Source organism: Pygocentrus nattereri, chromosome 17, assembly GCF_015220715.1.
Source record: "Pygocentrus nattereri isolate fPygNat1 chromosome 17, fPygNat1.pri, whole genome shotgun sequence".
NCBI lineage: Eukaryota > Metazoa > Chordata > Actinopteri > Characiformes > Serrasalmidae > Pygocentrus > Pygocentrus nattereri.
In genome coordinates, this window is record NC_051227.1 from 162,501 (window position 1) to 182,039 (window position 19,539).

The following is a 19,539-nucleotide window of genomic DNA, read 5'->3' on the forward strand; positions in this document are numbered from 1 at the left end:
GCAGGACCGCTACCTCCGCCTTTGTGCAAGGAGGAACAGAAGGAGCACTGCCAGAGCCCTGCAGAATGACCTCCAGCAGGCCACAAATGTGCATGTGTCTGCACAAACGGTTAGAAACCGACTCCATGACGATGGTAAGTAGGTGAAAGCAGGTTCACACTGAGCACATGTGACAGACGTGACAGAGTCTGGAGACGCCGTGGAGAGCGATCTGCTGCCTGCAACATCCTTCAGCATGACCGGTTTGGCAGTGGGTCAGTAATGGTGTGGGGTGGCATTTCTTTGGAGGGCCGCACAGCCCTCCATGTGCTCGCCAGAGGTAGCCTGACTGCCATTAGGTACCGAGATGAGATCCTCAGACCCCTTGTGAGACCATATGCTGGTGTGGTTGGCCCTGGGTTCCTCCTAATGCAGGACAATGCTAGACCTCATGTGGCTGGAGTGTGTCAGCAGTTCCTGCAAGATGAAGGCATTGAAGCTATGGACTGGCCCGCCCGTTCCCCAGACCTGAATCCGATTGAGCACATCTGGGACATCATGTCTCGCTCCATCCACCAACGCCACGCTGCACCACAGACTGTCCAGGAGTTGGCGGATGCTTTAGTCCAGGTCTGGGAGGAGATCCCTCAGGAGACCATCCGCCACCTCATCAGGAGCTGCCCAGGCGTTGTAGGGAGGTCATACAGGCACGTGGAGGCCACACACAATACTGAGCCTCATTCTGACTTGTTTTAAGGACATCACATCAAAGTTGGATCAGCCTGTCGTGTGTTTTTCCACTTTAATTTTGTGTGTGACTCCAAATCCAGGCCTCCACTGGTTAATAAATTTAATTTCCATTGATGATTTTTGTGATTTTGTTGTCAGCACATTTAACTTTGTACATAACAAAGTCTTCAATGAGAATATTTCATTCATTCAGATCTAGGGTGTGTTATTGGAGTGTTCCCTTTATTTTTTTGAGCTGTGTGTGTGTGTGTGTATATATATATATATATATATATATATATATATATATATATATATATATATATATATATACATATATATATATATATATATATATATATATACACACACACACACACATACACACACACATATACATACATGCATATATACATACATACACACACACACACACACACATATATATATACACACACACAGAGACTTCTACAGTCCTTTCATCTGTGGCACGGAGTGGAACACACAGGGCACGGACAAAATTTTTCGAATCTGCTGAAGTTCGAACTATAACTAAATGTTGCTGTGGCATCCAACAACAGTACACCACCCAAGCTCATGTGTGAAGCCTGAAGTCTGTACCAGACCTTTTCTCCACCCCACTAGGAATTCTCTTGGTAACACTACTTTAAGAAAAACAGCAAACAAAAATAACGAGGTGTTGTGGCAGCCCCCTGTGAATTTTCAGGAAAATTGTGGATTGTTTCTATTTTTTATTTTAAATGTATAAATGCTAATGCATTTTGTTAAGGAAACCATGTTTTGTGAAAACGTAAATGTTATATTTTGGCCATATCCCCCCACGTTTAATACACACACACACACACACACACACACACACACACACACACACTCTTAACAGCCCAATACAATAAGCAAGAGTGAAAAGGGGCACTGCGACTCATTATCAGACAAGTGCAGAGACCTGCTGGGTGGAGACACACACTCACACAAGCGCTCACTCAAGGGCGTCTCAAGTCAAGAGATAAGCAGCTGAATGAAACCAACGTCTCAAAGCCAAAAGACGAGTGCAGCTCACAAAAGGCGCACACGCATGCATGACTTACTGTGAGTGGCCAGTAGGGGCGGCACTGAGGGGAACTCTCCCACACTGCGACTGGATGGAAGAGCGGAGAGCACTGGCGCGTGCACACACGGGCAAATGAGTGAACAAGAGAGCGCGTGATGACAAGACCCGAGAAAACAGAAGACAAAAGAAAGAAAGCGTGAAAGTAAACAAAATTAAGATTTAATTAAGGTTAAAAAAGGGATTAAACCAATAAAAGGTAAGGGTGGAAATAAAATGGAAGCGGTGCAATGGAAAAGTAAAATGACAGATACATTAAAACAGCCAATCAGAGGCAAGGAAAGTGTCTAGACCCACCCACCAAAAGTTAATGCAGTTTCGGTGCTAAAGCAGGATTTCGGCTTTAAATTCAAATGCACAGGGAAAGGCACTACGGTACCAATCAGGCATCATTAAACACAGGATTAATGCTGTGATGAAGAAAAAACACTGCAAGAGCGAAATGAGGGACCACACGGCGCAGGACGCATTCACAAAAACCAAACTTTCACACTCTTTGCTGTGCTACACGCTGTGGCTGTTGGAGTTTGAAGAGATAGAGGAGAATGATGTAAAAATGTAGGTGGAGCTGATGAGAATACAGTATGTCTATGTACATTTGCATGCTTGTTTGTTTAGGAAGAAATGGTGCTTGTGGAGCTGTTGGGAGTGAAATGTGCACGTGCTTGTCAGTGCTAATCACATTTTATTGTGATATGAGTGTCTGCAATAAATATATTGTTAAGGCCTGCATTAAAAGAAAGAATTAAACAATATTACTCAGGCACAATGCGAGAGTGATGTAATCAGACTGACTTGGCCTTGTCGGATATTAGAACTGTGGTGTCGTCCTGTGAAGAAGGCTAGACGCCCGGTCTCCCGCTGTAGAGTGAGTAACAATCACTCTGCTATAAAACCAACTATAAAGCACACAAAAGCTCAAAACTACTACAGCCTCAACTATCCATCCATCCATCCATCCATCCATCCATCCATCCATCCATCCATTTTCTAAGCCGCTTCTCCCTCAGGGTCGCGGGGGGTGCTGGAGCCTATGAAGGCCCTCAACTAACTAGTAAGTAAAAAAACAAATAAAACCTAAACGACCTTTCATTTATTTAATTTCCTGTTATTTACTTTTCAGTGTCAAAGAGCAGAAAACATACTTAACAGAACATTAAAGAATCCCCCACGTTTAAATATTTAATAACATTTAATATATAAAAAACATTTAATATACCCATTCTTTTCTTTTGTTCACAGTACTGCCACTTTAACTCTTAAATCCAACGAGTCACAGCTGTGCCCTCCCAAAGGAGTCAGCTCCATTACGTTCCCCTTCAAAGAGACGCTCAGTCACATAAGCAACTATCCTCAAGCCACAAACCTCAGCTAAAATGAAAATTTATTCCTTAAATGCACATCTAAAATGCTTCAAGGAGATATTTCTGAAGATATCAGGTATAAAAATGGATTTGTGAAAAGATGGTAAAAGTCCAAACCGGGACTTCTTACAAAAAGACCTAGTAGACCACCGAGGGGGTGGTCTTGGGGGCGAGGGAATATATTAAGCTCCACTATCAATATAGTGATATATATATATCACCTTTTCATTCTCTCTCTCTCAGAGAACATCGCTATGAGTCTGAAAGGATGTGTGGTTGTCTAGATGTTACTGAGACAAAGAAATGGGTTACTAAAAAAAATTAATTAATTAATTAATAATAATGAAAGTTTTGCACCAGAACACCAAATCTCCACATGCAATACAGTTAGTAAGATTTCATGGAGTGATGAGCCTCAGGTTGTGATTGGGATAACTTGACAAGTGAGAAGAAAAAGCAACTTCTAATATATAATAAAACCCAAAGGTCTAAATGCAGAAGTATTTGATATTATATTTAGTTGCAGCTTCTGTTTAATACCCAGTTAAATCTATTTCTACTTTCCTGACATATAATGTGTCACACTAGGGCTGTTCAATATGAATATATAATATTATAAACAAACAGTGCTTACAGGGCTGCTGAAAACCCAGTGTGTGATGTTTGTGTAAAATGACGTGGTGCTAGTGGGACTGCTGTGTGTGTGTGTGTGTGTGTGTGTGTGTGTGTGTGTGTGTGTGGGGGTACCTGTTTGTGCAGGTTGAAATGTTGCTTGTTGTGGGGCTTGGGGAAACGCAGCACTCGGTGCAGCCGCAGCAGCAGAGCTCCCAAACGCATCAAAATTAGCAAAGTCTGCGCTAGCATTAGCATTCTGTGATGCTGGATTCCACAATAAACAAAACAAACACACAAACAAAGGAAAGTCGGATGAGGAATGAGAGATGGTAGGAACACGATGGCCCTTATTCATCAATTTTGACTGACAGTTTTGATATTCATCACTTATCTTTGGCTAATCAACCTTGTGTGACCAAATCTACTATCAATATCATCTGTAATAACAATAATTGGAATATATATAGAAAATAATCATTCTAAGAACTTATCCACACGGAAAACCAGTACAAATATACTTGGTTTACATGCTCACTGTGTATTAAACAAACTACCACTCCATGTTCTACTTCATTACACTGTACTTCTGTTTTATACTCCTGAAATGACCAAATGAATAAAATATACAAAACACCGGTAGTGCAGAAATCTACAGACTGCAATAACGTGGCATTTCAATATATAAATCACACAATCACGATATTCTACTACCGTGAGAAACTATAACACATTGTTGGCTGATGTTTTATTGGCTCCCTACTGAAACATCTGCATGAACAAGGCATACTTCGCATGAATTACATGTAAATGAGGCGCTGGTAAGAAAGCGCTTGATTTCATGCACTGATGTTGAATCATCCTTCGCACCCAAATTTCTGCTTGTTCATGTCGTACAAAAGTTTCATGGATCAGTTGCAGGGCTGCTTGTACGTCATTAAAGTGGTCAAATCTGTGCGCTTTTTTCAGCAACTTGAATGAATAAGGGCTAATGGGTCACAGCTCTGAAACTCGGCTTCATCTCAGTTCAGGACGTTTAGCAAGCGTAAATAATCAAAACCAGTAGATATCAACCTTGGTTCAATGAAACAGACTGAACGGAGACGGAATCATTGATGTAGAAAGATGACACAAAAACAAAATGATGGTAATGAGTTATGACAGCATGGCGTATGAATGGGCTTTGCTCAAATGATCAAAAAGTAACAGTGCAAGGGAGAGGACACGCACACTAGCGCCCTTGGTGCATGGACAAAAAGGAAGATGCGTACATACTTACATACTCGCACAGCAAAACTGACCCGAACAACGTCCCGTAAAGATGCTCACAATGATGTGTGTCTGTAGAGGCACTGAAAGTGTGTATGCTCCAGAGCTAACTTCTATTAATGCTGGGACAAGAACTGTGGCATTTTACAACAATGAACTGTGGTGACATTATCCTTCAGGTAGTACAACAGCCAACATCAGCTGCACTTCACAGGTGTTTTGGCAACCATGGCAATACTATAAAGAGCAGTCGTGTTGGAGAGCTTGTGGGTTGAAATCAAAGCTTCCTTGCAATTCCTTTAAATGGGCATCACAGAACGTCTAACTTACCTGGCCAGTCCAGTCACTTCCATCGTAATTTTAATGCGTCTACACAAGTAAGTGTGACAGAGAAATCCTTTTGTTTACCATCATTCCATGAAAAGCATAAGACGGAAATGATGTGTGCTGGTGCACATCCCATAATTCCCAATACGGTTAGCAAATTATTTCAGTTCCAACCGTATTAACTATAATAAATTGTTTCTTTTCGCTTTGACTTCCAGGACGAATCCATTTTTTGAGTGAAGGTTAATTCAGCATTTTGGCTGTGCTGACCCCTGAAAGGTGACCCTTCATGCAGCAGCCCTGAATGACCAACATTGAAGAAACGCTAATTAACCAGTTTCTAAGCACAAATCTTTTAATATTTCTTCCATACTGGCCCAAAACAAACACATGAAACTGTATGACACACAGGCAGTGAAGAGACTATTTTAATATTGCTATCTTTGTTATTGTACTATTGACAGTAGGCAAGTAAGCCAGCTTGCTCACTTATGTTAGCTCCTTGGCTGAGCACAGCTGCACACAAGACATCCCACTGCCTGTAGTCATGCCAGTCATCTATATACTCAGCTAAAGATACAGCACTATATTCTCAGGAATGTACTCGGGCTGCCTACTTGCATCCATATTCTCAGGTCCATATACCATATAGGTGCACTTTCTGTCCATTTGTGTCTCTGTATACTACATGACCCAAACCGGACTGTATACTAAATATTCATGTTTTTTCCCCCAACATTCATTTCACTAGTTTTTACAACCCAACAGTGCCTACATTCATTAGACACCGGTCAGAAACTTTAAAGTATTAGTTCTACAGCTCCTCTTTTGCTCGTTTTGTGGTCAAGACCCTGACTGTGGCCTCGTTTGATGCAGCAGAACACATTAGGTGGGTCCTTCAGGAGTCCATGTTGGGCTAAGGCTCACCCTAAAAGACTGGCCATTCTTGTATGTTCACTGCCACACAAACAAAGCGGACTCTTTCACATGCAACACGCTAGACAGCGGGAGGAGACGGAGGGTCTGCTGCGTTTTTATTTTCATTTGAAATATGACCAACATCCCTGGCACAGCGGCTCAGCTAGAGAGGCTAAGATTAGAGTTGATTTCACTGTGTGTGTGTTAACTTCACCTGGTCATATTCGTTCCATACTAGTTTAATGGTGAACACGCCGCGGGCTCTGAACGCGCCGCCCACGGGCGGCGTCTGTGCAGAGGTATAAAGACAGATAACGCGAGAGACCAGTTGAAATGTGTTCATGACTGTGAGCCTTTTTACCTGGATGGCTATTGAAATGTGCGAAGTTGGCGAAGTTTGCGCCGCCTGCGGACTGAGAGGGTGGAGCAGCAAAGATGTCTCCGCCCAAATCGCTGAGTAGATCAAACTTCCTGTCCTGCTGAGTCAACTGAGTACGCGACACTACAGGGGACTGAGAGGGACAAAACACGCAAGCAAAAAACAAAACTTTTCAGACAGAGCAAGGGAAATTACGGTGAACAGGGAGAGACAAAACAAAACATTCACAGAACACACTTTAGTGAGGACAGAGAGGCAATCAAGAAAACACAAGATGTGTGTGCAGCTCTGACAGTCATGCATGTTCTACTGTGTGTAGAACCCCAAAATAGTTCCATGTTCGGCATCCTGCACTAGACATTATTTAAAATCCATGTCCTATCAAGACAGTAGGAATTATTTCAGATATGAGCAAAGACGGTAACTGTGGAAAGTGACTTTTTGTACAAACTTGCATGCAATCATGGATAAAAAGATGTTTCCAGCTAAATATGCAGTATTCTTGAGAAATTTGCCTGATTTCCAGCCTCCTACAGATTCTCCAACATTAAAAAGGCCATGATTGCCATCAACTTTTTTTAAGACAATAAGATAAGACATTATAGACATAAATGATTTGTCTCCACAACCATTTTTCAGCCTTTGGGTGAGAAACTGGACCCAACAGGTCTCCTCTTAAAATGTAGATTGAACTGTAGACAGAACTTAAATAACCTGTTCTGTGAAATCCTTTCTCTGACGTTTATCTGACAATCAAAATTAGATTAACATAATCCAAAGAACAGATAAATTTAGGCATATTTGAAAAGATCATATTTAATCTGTTTATTTTTTAAGAATTCTGATTAGCAGATATAAATAATAGCAATGATTCATTGTGATAAGTTCTGCTTTAAAACATTACACTGTTCTCCTGCGGTGTCTCACCTGAAATCACGACTGATCACCAAAACAACAGTTTACTGCACTACTAATATAACAGACAATGACAACACGCGTTGAAATGATCATCAAGTGCTGCTGTTGTGCTTCATCTACAGGTGAGCGTGTTACCTGGCTAGGTGTGTTTCTGCTGAGGTGCAGGGTCGGTGCCGTTTCTCCCAGCAAGGTTTTGAGGGGCCGCACCTCCGGAGTACTGCTGGTACTGCTGGCTGACGAGCCTGAAATAGAGGCATGGACTGAGGCTACTACCTTAGCCTGCTCTGGAGGAACATACCTGACAAAATGAGAGGAAAAATATAGATGTTAAAGTTGCCCAAGGGTTATGACCCGTCAAACTGAGGCCAGAATTCATTTTCATTCCAAAAACAAACAAACAAACCAGGCTCTAAAACACATTTTAAAAACTCAGTTTAAATCCTTAGAGGGGTGTATTCACACTAAGAATAACGTTTTATTTTAAACCATTTTTGCTCACACAACAGGTCAGTTCACGAGGGTGCACTTTGTAGACTATAACAGAGCACGAAATCTTTAATCTTTGAAATTTAATGATGTTTTATTTATTTTGGGGGGGCTTTTTTCTTTTTTTAAACAGAAATCCATTTTCCATTGCATGACCTGCTAGACTATAGATAACCTTGCATGAAATAACACCATATTCTACATATAGGTATGTCTTGTCCTTGCTCACCATCTTTTCTTCTCATATTTTTCCTGGAGGAATTCTTTGACTTTCTGAGGTTCCCTGAAGTCCGGGATGGCTGAGGTTCTGTCATCGTACAAGCCCAACCATATTTGTTTGCATACCTGCATGAGTGCACAGTCAAGCAGAAAAAAGGAAAGAGAAAAGAGATAGAAAAATATTTTTATAACACCGAATTCTCACACACTGCCAAAAACATGACGCCAGGCTGACATTCATTCACTGGGACAAGACAGCTTATCCGTATATGAAACATCCTCCAAATACGGCACATTCGGATAAACTCGTAAGCAATCACCGTTTTCTAAAAAGCTTATTCTATGGGTCAAATATATCTAATCATTTCATCAGTTACATAAAGAAAAACTCAATTTCCAAAACTGTTCACAGATTTTAAAACGGGTTGCAGACACAAAACTCATGCAGACACAAATCCCTCCTTAAAGCACAGCACAGCACACAATAAATTCCAGTCGTCCAAAACTGAACTCAATTATCAACAAGGGTGGACAATTTGACGACATTACGCCATCATAACTATTTTCACTATCATGATCTACAATATGTCTCTCTTAGCATATTGTGGATTTTATCTGTACTTACAGATCACTGAGTAACAGCTTCATCATCACAAAGGGAGCAAAATTAGGCCTGTCCAGCTGGATTTAGAGCAGTACAGTATGTTTAATGTGGAATAAAAAATATTTATCTATATAACACCTAATTAACACACAGTTCCATCGGTGTAAACTGTTCACACAGCAATCAGACCCTGGAGAAATTAAAGCTGCCGAAATTAATGCTGCAAATCAGCAACACCATTTTTTTAAACAAACACTTAAGAACTACAATTTCTCCTACTTTGACCTAGAGCTGGGCGATATGGCCAAAAGGGTTACGATAAACAAAATTCATATGGATACATAACGCGGTAAATGGCATATCATTATTTTAAGTCTGAAGGCTGATTTTTGCTCCTGGGTGGTTAATCGCTGTTTTAAACTATCCTTTATGGTCAGAAACACAACAAAACACTCACCAAACAGTGGAACACTTCACAAACCTGTCATGGGAGAGTGGGAAGTGTCTGATTGGCTGTTTATATCAGCTGGAAAAGCATGGCTGCCGTTTCTATAATAGTCATAATTTAGGAAAGAAAACCAATTATTTCAGCGGTCTGGTGACGAGAGCTCGGCGATCCCGTTACAAAGGCTAAACAAGTGGCCAGAAACAAGGCTAAACCGTTTCGTTTCTCAACGACGTCGACTTGGTACGAACAGCAGACGTTAGCTGGCTCGGCTGTCGCTGATGATCACGCCGCCTTACTGGCAGCGCCCATACCACACCCATGTCAGAGCATATCGCGGTATTCAAACACCAGCTACTGGATTTCTCTGGTAGTTTGAGGGCTGAACCGAAATATGTAACACCCGTCAAACAGAGTCCTCCTTTCAGATACATCAGTGACTGAGCGCTGCTTCAAGTTAGCCAGCTACTAAAAACAGCTAGCCTGGAAAGACAGCGTTCTCCCGCTCTCCAATGCCTCACAGCTTCCCGTTTACTTTCCTTTAAATCAGGGCTGTAACTCACATGAACTCCCTCCTTTCTTTCACTTTCATTGCTTGGGAATGCAGTAATGCTAAAATATGACTCATGACGGCACTGTAGCTGTGAGGATTGTGATTGAACACGGCTGAAGTTAAATTAAACAGCTAGTTAGGATGTATGGAAAGAGGGGAGTTCGCTGTAGGTTAGCACAGCTACACCACTTATCCCGTCACGTCACAGGAGAACAGATCACCGGTCGCTCCACTCAAACAGGCAATGTATAACTCCAAGTTTCAGATGTTGCCAAGTTGTGACCAATTTTTACTCGTTGCCCCCTCCCTCTCTAATCATGCCGAAAAACATGGGGCAGTCGTGGGCTGGAGGTCAGGGAACCAGCCTCGTGACCCGAAGGTCGCCGGGTCGATCCCCAGAGGCAACAGTCCATGACTGAGGTGTCCTTGAGGAAGACACCTAACCCCCAACTGCTCCTCGGGGGCCGTGGATAAGGCTGTGTGTGCTCACTAGTGTGTATGTGGCGTTTCACTTCACGGATGGGTTAAATGCGGAGGTGAAATTTCCCCGTTGTGGGACTAATAAGGGTCACTTAAACTTAATTCGGAAGTTCGCCCTCTCCTGGCGACAGCAGAAAATACCACCAGGGCTTTCGTTGAACTTGGAAGAGTGAGAATGGCGTATATCAAACATTTATCTAGCCTCCCATCGCTCTATCGAGGAAAAGTTATATGGCGACCGTTACAGTTATCGTTTTATTGCCCCGCCCTACTGTGACCCTTTGGTAGCCGTAACTGAAGCCCGGCTGCATGTTGCTACGACAGGATCTGTGCACGTAGCCCTCTCGTTCAAGCTTTTAAGCTGAATACACTCGATGTGGATAAATGAGCAAGCAGTGGAAAACGACAGCGCCCCTCAAGAGCCTCCACTGTAGAAAGAATACATGAGCTGTATGAACGAGAGCAAGAGGCAGAGGACTGGCAGAGGAATCAGGACCACTGGCCTGTCTTCCAATGTAGAGCTGATGGTTCTGACCGTGGGCCACAGCCGGGATCATCTCAACCGAAAACAAATGCGTTTAGATGGTTTCTGCTGTAACCGGTTAAATTTTAGCAGTGCATGGCTTTCAACTCACCATTTAACAGAAAGGTCAAACCAGCTCACGATGAATGCTAACTGGAGCTAACCAGCAGACAAGAGCTTCTGAGCATTAGCTTAGCACACGAACAGCTCTGGTCACCACAGAACAGGCTCGATTTTGGCCAACACGTCAAAGTTTGGACAATCTGAGGAAGCGATTGGTCAAACACCACTATGCAATGTTTCCTATTTAGTGCACACGATAAAAACTCATGTCTGAGAGAGCCAAGTGGAAAACTGGTGTTGAAGACACAGAACTGAGAAATCAAACCTGCTCCGTAGCGTTTTGAGCTGTGGCCTAAGGGCCAACCTAACACTAAAGATGCCACCCATCACAGCCCAGGCTCTGCTCAAACTAACTGACCATAACGGGCTCAAACCAGCACGAAATGGCACAATAAGGACCTGGAAACCATTTGGCTGTACAGGTTAAACAGCCAATGACTGTCATATACACACACTGTTGCATGTGCCTGTTGTTTTTCTGCCAAATCTTTGAAAGAGTTACATGAATCCCAGCCATGAGATCTGCGACTGAACTTGATCTGTATAACTCTGTAAGAGTACAAGCACACACACTATCGCATTTCAAACTAATGATCTTCTGTCTGAACAGTATAGCACATGTACTGCTGAGGTCAGGCGCCGTGTTCCTGAGACAGGATGCGGAGCTGGAGGAGGAGTATGAATGTGATTTTAATGTCTATAGCCAGGAAAGGAAATGTTTAGATTCTGATTTTCAGACTGATGTGTTAAATCTCCTGCACTAGCTTATTACACAGATTTCAGTAGCACAATCAAAACTCATATCTACTTGTGAGGAAATTTAACAGAATTTATAGTAGCATCTTCGAGAGATCTTCAATCTTGACGTAAAGCCAGAAGTAATCAAGACACTGAAAGACGAAAAACTGCACCTGGAAGCAAAAACACTAAGAGAATTTGACCCACGCTGGAAGGCTGCAGGGCTCCATAAAGACCATTCATGGTCCACAACAAGGCCAGCCATTCAGAGTATTTTAGAGGAGAGAGTTGATCCAGGGTCTGTTTTTTTAAGACCAAAACCCACCATAAGCAGGGGACTAATCTAATCCTAAATCAGCATTCCATACTTTGAAATTCTTCAAGAATATGGGCCCAGACTGGACCAGAGGCAAGAAGAAAGAAAGAAAAAGAGCATTTATGCTGAAAAAAAGGGAAGGTACCAGGCAGAGGAGGGTGAGCGTGAAGCAAGCGTGTGAGAGAGCATGCAAATGAACTGATGAAGGAAGCAAAACCAAAAGAAACCCAGTGCCGCAAGAGCCTCTTCTGATCCCGCACTCGACGCGGACGTCTATACGGCCGTACCTCTTTGTACACGAAAGGCAAAAAGCGGTCCAAGAACAGCGCTACTCTCCGCTCACTGGCATATTCTTACAGACAGTGAGCGCTTCATAACCATGGCAACTACCTTTTCCTTAGGGAAGATGCCCACTCGCATTCTCTCTTCTGGCACCTTTTCAATTTGTCTTTGTATTCCCATCATAGACATACTATTGTTTCGCCATTAACAGCCAGCTTGGCAGGAGAACTACAGATTCCTTTCTAGCGCTGTAATGCAGTGGAACCTTATTAAGAGCACCTCGTTATATTTTCAGACTCTGCTTCATCGCCACCTGCATGCACGTCTGTCCGTGATCTGAAACAAATACCAAAGGTCTGCACGCACACGACACTGAAAGGCGCAACAGTTAATATTTTCACTATATTTTTCTATAATAACTAGGAGTCTATCAGGACAATCAGCATCAGCACAACAGCCCTCATTCATCAGTGCTGCTTGCCTTTAATGATTAACACGCCTGATTCATGAAACCAGCAGTGGTTTGAATACACATTACCCCATTTACACGAGGCCCTAATTCATGCAGAAGTTTGGTGGGGAGCCAATAAAACAACAGTATTCAGCCTAAGCCAAACTCATAGCCAAAGTTTGAGGACAAGCAGCGAGCGCAAAGCTCCCCCTACAGACCAACCCACGTAGTGCTAAAATTACAATGACGGGAAAGAATAAAATGGGAAATATCTTGGTCTTAAAAAAAAAAACAATGCTGTGATTATGTAGATAAACTGTGACGTGATAATACAATGTTTACATCGTATTACTTATTTCTACATTGTACAACATGCTTCTGTACTCGCTTTTTGAATTTTTTCATTTTTAACCGGAACGTGGAATAGTTGCTGCTTTTCTAAAATATACGAATGTACGTCTAAAAAGGTCATCCGCTTTTTTCCCCCCACCTATTATTAGTATTCATAGCATCTGATGATGTCACACAGTGGTTTATGAGATAAAAGCATAACCAATTCAGCAAAAGCAGTAAAAGAGTTTTTTGCGACTATTCACTAATTTTTAAAGTGTATTAACGAATATATTTAAATGCTCTGCCTTGATTTTATTTGATTAGCTGCTGTAGAAATAAAGCTTAACATAAGATCAGATCAGATTTTTGGTGCTAGACCGAACGATTTTCAAAGTGCCTTTATATAGAACCCCATATAAGACCTTCTCCACCAATCCGAGGGATTATTTTACCATGGAAGCGTGAGACTTTAGCTCACGATTAAGTGCCATACAAATAACTACGATCAACAATTTTGTCCTTTTTGTTCACTGCATCTATTGAAGCACAAGCATATTGAGACCAAATTGGCCAAAGCTTTCTTTCTTCCTAGCCAATCACATTCTGTTGGTCATGATGTATTGACCGTGAAAGCTAACAGCTGTGGAAAATAACTTAAGTCAGCTTCAGCACAAACAACTGCGATATGCGATTACGCAACAATCGTAACGGGCCTATCGACAACCCAGCCCTTTGAGTCGAACCGAATCAAAGACTGAGTGACACTGAATCCTCTCACAGAGAGACAGTGGCACCATTTAGACGCCATCAATGTAAGCAGTCAAAGTCGCTCGCACTCGCACAATGCTCTGAGACACAAACTCTTCTGAAACCTTGGCACTAGTCGATTAATCATGTAAGACCCAACAGCAGACCCACATTATCACTTCACAGTCTCGAGAGTGAACGGCAGAAGACGAGAAAGAAGTGGACCTCGCTAAACAGCCTTTTATTTTAAGAGCCTAATTAAAACTAGTTCAAACTCCAGCCGCTCTAAACTAGTGAAACCCGTACAGAGAGACAGCAGCCAAGAAATAACCCATCAGAATCATCAGCGCAAGGAGGAGGAGCGAGTGGTCTGAATATGGCTGGTACTTGGCAAACATACCCAACAAACACACTCAGCCCTCACGAAATTCCCCAAGCACATCATAGCCTGCTTTGAGCTGCGTGAATGTGTGTGTACACGTGAACGGAGGGAATGATTAGTGACCAGAGCGAGAGAGATTTCTTACTGCTGCGCCATTTCATGTCTTTTCTTGGGAGGCGGGGGGTTGTGGGGGGGGTGGGGTTGGAGGGAGACACAGGCTGAGGTTGAGGAAAAAAAAAAAGGAAAAAAAAGTGGAGCAATGTGGAGATGGTGGAATACACAGGGAGGAGTGGAAAAAGAACAAAGGAGAGAGAGGAATGAGAAAGGGAAACAGATGGGTAGAACGAGGCAGAACAGCAGTGCGCTCTCCATCCGACTGCTAAAGACGCTGCATTTATTAACCGGAACTTAAAGCCTATGTTTACTCATTTTCAGGATTTTCCTCTCACCATCTACATCCATCTGCGACGTTGGTGAGGAAACTCCCAGAAGGTGTATTATTTAAGCGTTTGTAAATGTGTTAATCATGCTCGTTATGGAGATTTACTAGAGCTAGCCCTCAACCACACCAACAAAACAGTGTGTCCCCACAATTGTACAGGTGTGACGGGCAGTAAGGCATATGAGCCCTGTCTCCACAGCATCTGCACATATGGCTCTGCCCACTCGCCCGGGAGCTTGTGTGACCTCAATTTTAGATATACGGTCCAGCAGTTAGCCAATATTCAGGTTCAAATGCGTGTAGGCCTGAAACACACCGACCGGCAGCATCACAGGTCACTTCCACTGCCCGGGAGACGCCACTGTCAATCATTTTGCTTTCTTAAACGTGAACACAGTTATGACCAGGCAGCAGGTCAGGATTTTTTGAGCATTTAACTAAATTTAATTTACTGTATCAAAGTGTAATTTATTATTTATTTATTTCATTCCATTGTTAGACAGAGCTACTTTTTCAACCATCTTTCTCATTCAAATCTAGATGCCTTGACTCCAGATCCTAAATGACATGCTTTAGGTTGCTATGCTGCATTACTGGAGAGCAGGTTGTGCTCCACTTTAGAAAAGCACTTCTGTACAGCTGCAAGTTTCAGAGGTTTAAATCTGTCCCCTTCAAAAACAGTCTCTGTAGCGCAGTGACAGCAGGAATCACCTCTGAGGCTAATGTATCCGGAGAGCCCACATGCCAAGATTTACGTCCTCTTGGAGTCGGTTGTTTGGCTGGTTGAGCTGCAGCTGAATGTCCTTTAGAGCCAGACATACACTGAGCAATTTTAGAACCCTGTTCTCTGGAAATTCACACCAGGTAGGTTAGAATCACTCGCAGAAAAATTGTTGAAGACTATTGTGCGCGTTTAAAAACAATCGCACGGTGTAGGCCTGGCGGAAGTGTCTGCTCACACTTCTCTATCCGAGCAGACACTTGTCCACTGCGAAGCTTGAGTGGTTTGTTCATCAGGCTTACGTTACACGGTATCAGCTGGTATTAGATGTTGGTATGTGTATTTTTTAATGAGTACAAGTAAATAAGCGCGATACTGGGCTGATACCAGCACAGATATTAATGCATCCCTACTGATGTTCACTGTGTAACATGAAAAGGTTTTAAGGATCATGGTATATTTTCTGACATCTCACAAAAGTGAGTACAGCCCTCACATTTCTGCAAATATTCAATTCTATCTTTTGATGGGACGACACTACAGGAATGAAACTCTGATAGAAGTTAAAGTGGTCAGTGTGCAGCTTGTACAGCAGAGCAGATTCACTGTCCTCTGGAAAGAACAACACACAGACATTAATGTCTAAATAGCTGGCAGCACAAGTGAGTCCACCTCACAGTGAACGTGTCCAGATTGGGCTCAAAGGGTCAATATTTAGTGTGGCCACCCTTATTATCTAGCACTGCTGGAACCCTCTTGGGCATGGAATTCACCAGAGCTGCACAGGCTGCTGCTGGAATCCTCTTCCACTCCTCCATGATGATGTCAGGAGCTGGTGGATGTGAGACACCCTGCACTCCTCCTCCTCCTGCTTGAGGATGCCCCTCAGGTGCTCAATTGGGTTTAGGTCTGGAGACTTGGCCAGTCCATGACCTTTACTTTCAGCAAGGGATTGTTATCGAGTTGGAAAACCGTGCAGCGCGGTTTCCGAAGGGAGGGGATCGTGCTCTGCTTCAGAACGTCACAGTATGTGTTGGAATTCATGTTTCCCTCAATGAACTGCAGCTCCCCAGTGCCGGCAGGACCCATGCAGCTCCAGACGACGATGCTACCACCACCATGCTTGACTGTAGACAAGAGACAGTTGTCTTGGTGCTCCTCACCAGGGCATCGCCACACATACTGGACACCATCTGAGCCACACAACTTTATCTGGGTCTCGTCAGACCACAGGACGTGGTTGCAGTTATGTTCCATGTTCTTGGACTGCTTGTCTTCAGCAAACTGTTTGCAGGCTTTCTTGCGCATCAACATCAGAAGAGGCTTCCTTCTGGGATGATGGTCACGCGGACCGAGTTGATCCATGAAAAAGATATAATAAAATATTTGCAGAAATGTGAGGGGTGTACTCACTTTTGTGAGATACTGCACATGTTGACTCTTTGATATACATGGTAACACAGCTTCAGGCAACATCTTAGAATTAATACTTTTATTAGAACTGAGTCAACAGACCGTGTTGTAGGTTATACCTATTGCGAAAGCCAATCAAATGAACGTGACCAAGCGGACCAAGACCTAGGTTTAAGAGAAAACACAAATTTATTTATTTTCTCCAGTTTGAGCAGGCACCGTGTTATTTTGTCTAAATAAATCTAACCAATAACTGACCAATGGCGATTAACCAGCAAGCATAAAATCAAGGGCATGAGCCATCAAAATATCTACAAAACTGATCGCTCCAGTTCTGAAATCTGATAACACCATGAAGAAAACCACTGAAAAATACATGATATATAAACATATCGACTGAATTCTGTTCATACACCAACACAAATACTGCTCCTTATGTGGAGAGTGGAATCTAGTACTGATAGGTAGGCCCAGTAAATAGAACTCGACAAAACAGACAGTAATTATATATTAACTATGATATGCTCACAGTGAGCTGCTGAAAGTTCTATGTTCTAAAGTTCCGTTCAGAAGTTCCATTTACAAGACGTTACTACGTTAACCTCTTAAACTCCAAGTCTATTTTTGCCAATTTTCGCCTGAAATGACATACCCAAATATTAATGATTTTTACTCAAATATTATATAATCCAGAGGCAATTTTAAGAAGTATTATTACTCAAAAGCCTTTACAAAATTAATTGAAAACACTTGAAATTATTTAAATTAAACTATAATGGCCAAAATATGGTAAAAATAGGAAAAAAAACAAGGCGCTTTTCAAAATTTCTTTTTTTGTATTAGATTTTAGGGACCATAAACTGAAGAGGTGATGTCCATGAAATGTTTTTGCAGTTCCATATTTTGCCCCTTGGGGTCAAACTTTTACCATGTATAATTTTAAACTGATTACCCTCACTGATCAGAAGTTATTCAGTCTAGAGTAGACAGTGTACATACATGTCTGTGTACATTTCTCCAAGTTTGGAAGTCTCCAAAGGACCACAACCGCTCCAAATTGAAAAAAACTAATTTTCTAACAATTTTTGCAGGAAAAAAAGTGTTTATGTATTACCTACTCTTGATGGCAACATCCTATGGTGTATTTCTTTACATTATTTGACAAAATGTTGTTATAACAACAATTTCAACTGTATTATACAAGCCAAATAAAGCGCACTTGACTCTAATCTTCCGGGTTATATCCCGCCTCCCCTGTCTCGAGTCCGCCTAACGTGACACCTGGTTGGTCGACAGGTTTGAGTGTCGTGTCGTTGGAAAGGGGAGAATCTCAGCTTTACGAGCACGTGTGTTTGAAAGTGATAGCCCAAGGAGAACATATTTTAATTTGGGTTTAAATTAGACATAAAAGATTTTTGCCTTCTGTTTTTTTCAAGCACAAAAAAGAGGATTACTACCGAACGCATTACCGGAAATACACGGGTGTGGTGTCATTTTGAAGCCAACAAGGAGAGGTAAGAGAAAGTCTAAGCTGATGGCGTGTAATGTGTTCCTCCGACCACCAGGGGTCATTACGCATGGCTGCTTAGTTTTCGCAAAAAAAAATCTCCTGTTTGAAACGCCACACTCTTTTGGCTCTAATTCGGAAACCCTACGTCGTACAGTAAAACGGATCATCGCATCGTAATCCGGAGAGCCAGACGGTTTGAATGATGTATAACATGCCCACATTGGATCAAATATGGATTTATAAAAACCGCAAATATAAAAAATATTAAGCTTATTTTTTAATAAAACTTTTGCTAACAAGGTATATTTCGCCCAAAATGGTTATTTTCTGAAAGGAAATACAGCTAAACTGGCTAGATAGCTGGCAAGCAGAGGTTCTAAGCTTTCATATGACATATTGGGTGTCTATATTGACCCTATAATTATTCATAAACACTGGCAAACATTAATTATGACACATTTCAGCGCACGTTAAGAGGTTAAAATGAACGCAAGTGCCACGATCAGAGCGCATTCTGGCTCTACGTACCTCGGTAGCTCTGGAAAGCGGTCAGCGTATGCCATAGAGCATCCCGCATCCTGAACAGCACACTGGCAATGTAAATATAGTTTAGACGCAAACGCAGCTAAATCATTTTGCTAAGCCAAAACAAAGCGGAAAAACAGACGATAACATGCCAAGCTTGTCACTTTCTGCTATGAATGCGTTTCATGCATTACAGCCACGTGGTGCCCAGTTCTACACATTTCATAGAAAACGCCCTATTCTGAAGATGTGTTCCCATACTCGTCTTTTACTCATGCATGGCGCTGTACTGTGTTTTACGTCTTTTATGCAAGTATCCATGTACATTACAGCGAGTATTTTAATAAGCCCATTTAGGAATATTATTCTGTTTTCTGGGATATTCGTATTTTTAAGGAATAAATGTGAATTAAAGTGGGGTAATTTCACAAGACAAGATTTCTACATTAGCCAGATAATTTAAGCCAAAACTCTGGCGTGTCTAAAAGGAGAAGCACTACAGCTAGTTCCTTCTTTACACTCCACACTCTGGGCATAACTCATTACGTTTACTGAGCAATCCTGCTTTGTGAAACACACCCCAGGGGAAAGAGGCTGTCTAGATAACACTACAGTCCAGACCAAG

General features: G+C 42.2%; 1 protein-coding gene across 7 annotated transcripts in view; it reads right to left on the reverse strand.

Annotated features, from left to right (window-relative positions):
* Positions 1-19,539, reverse strand: part of agfg1a (ArfGAP with FG repeats 1a) — a 61,969-nt gene that overhangs the window by 18,923 nt on the left and 23,507 nt on the right. For 3 of the 7 annotated variants that reach the window (XM_017686082.2, XM_017686081.2, XM_037546393.1), the window contains exons 3-7: positions 8,337-8,452; positions 7,757-7,919; positions 6,686-6,836; positions 3,946-4,077; positions 1,815-1,886 (exon numbers count right to left, since the gene is read on the reverse strand). In XM_017686082.2, the coding sequence (XP_017541571.1) occupies positions 1,815-1,886; positions 3,946-4,077; positions 6,686-6,836; positions 7,757-7,919; positions 8,337-8,452 (634 nt within the window). The remainder of the gene's footprint in view (positions 1-1,814; positions 1,887-3,945; positions 4,078-6,685; positions 6,837-7,756; positions 7,920-8,336; positions 8,453-19,539) is intronic. The other 4 variants (XM_017686083.2, XM_017686085.2, XM_017686084.2 and 1 more) reach the window with 2 other exon arrangements.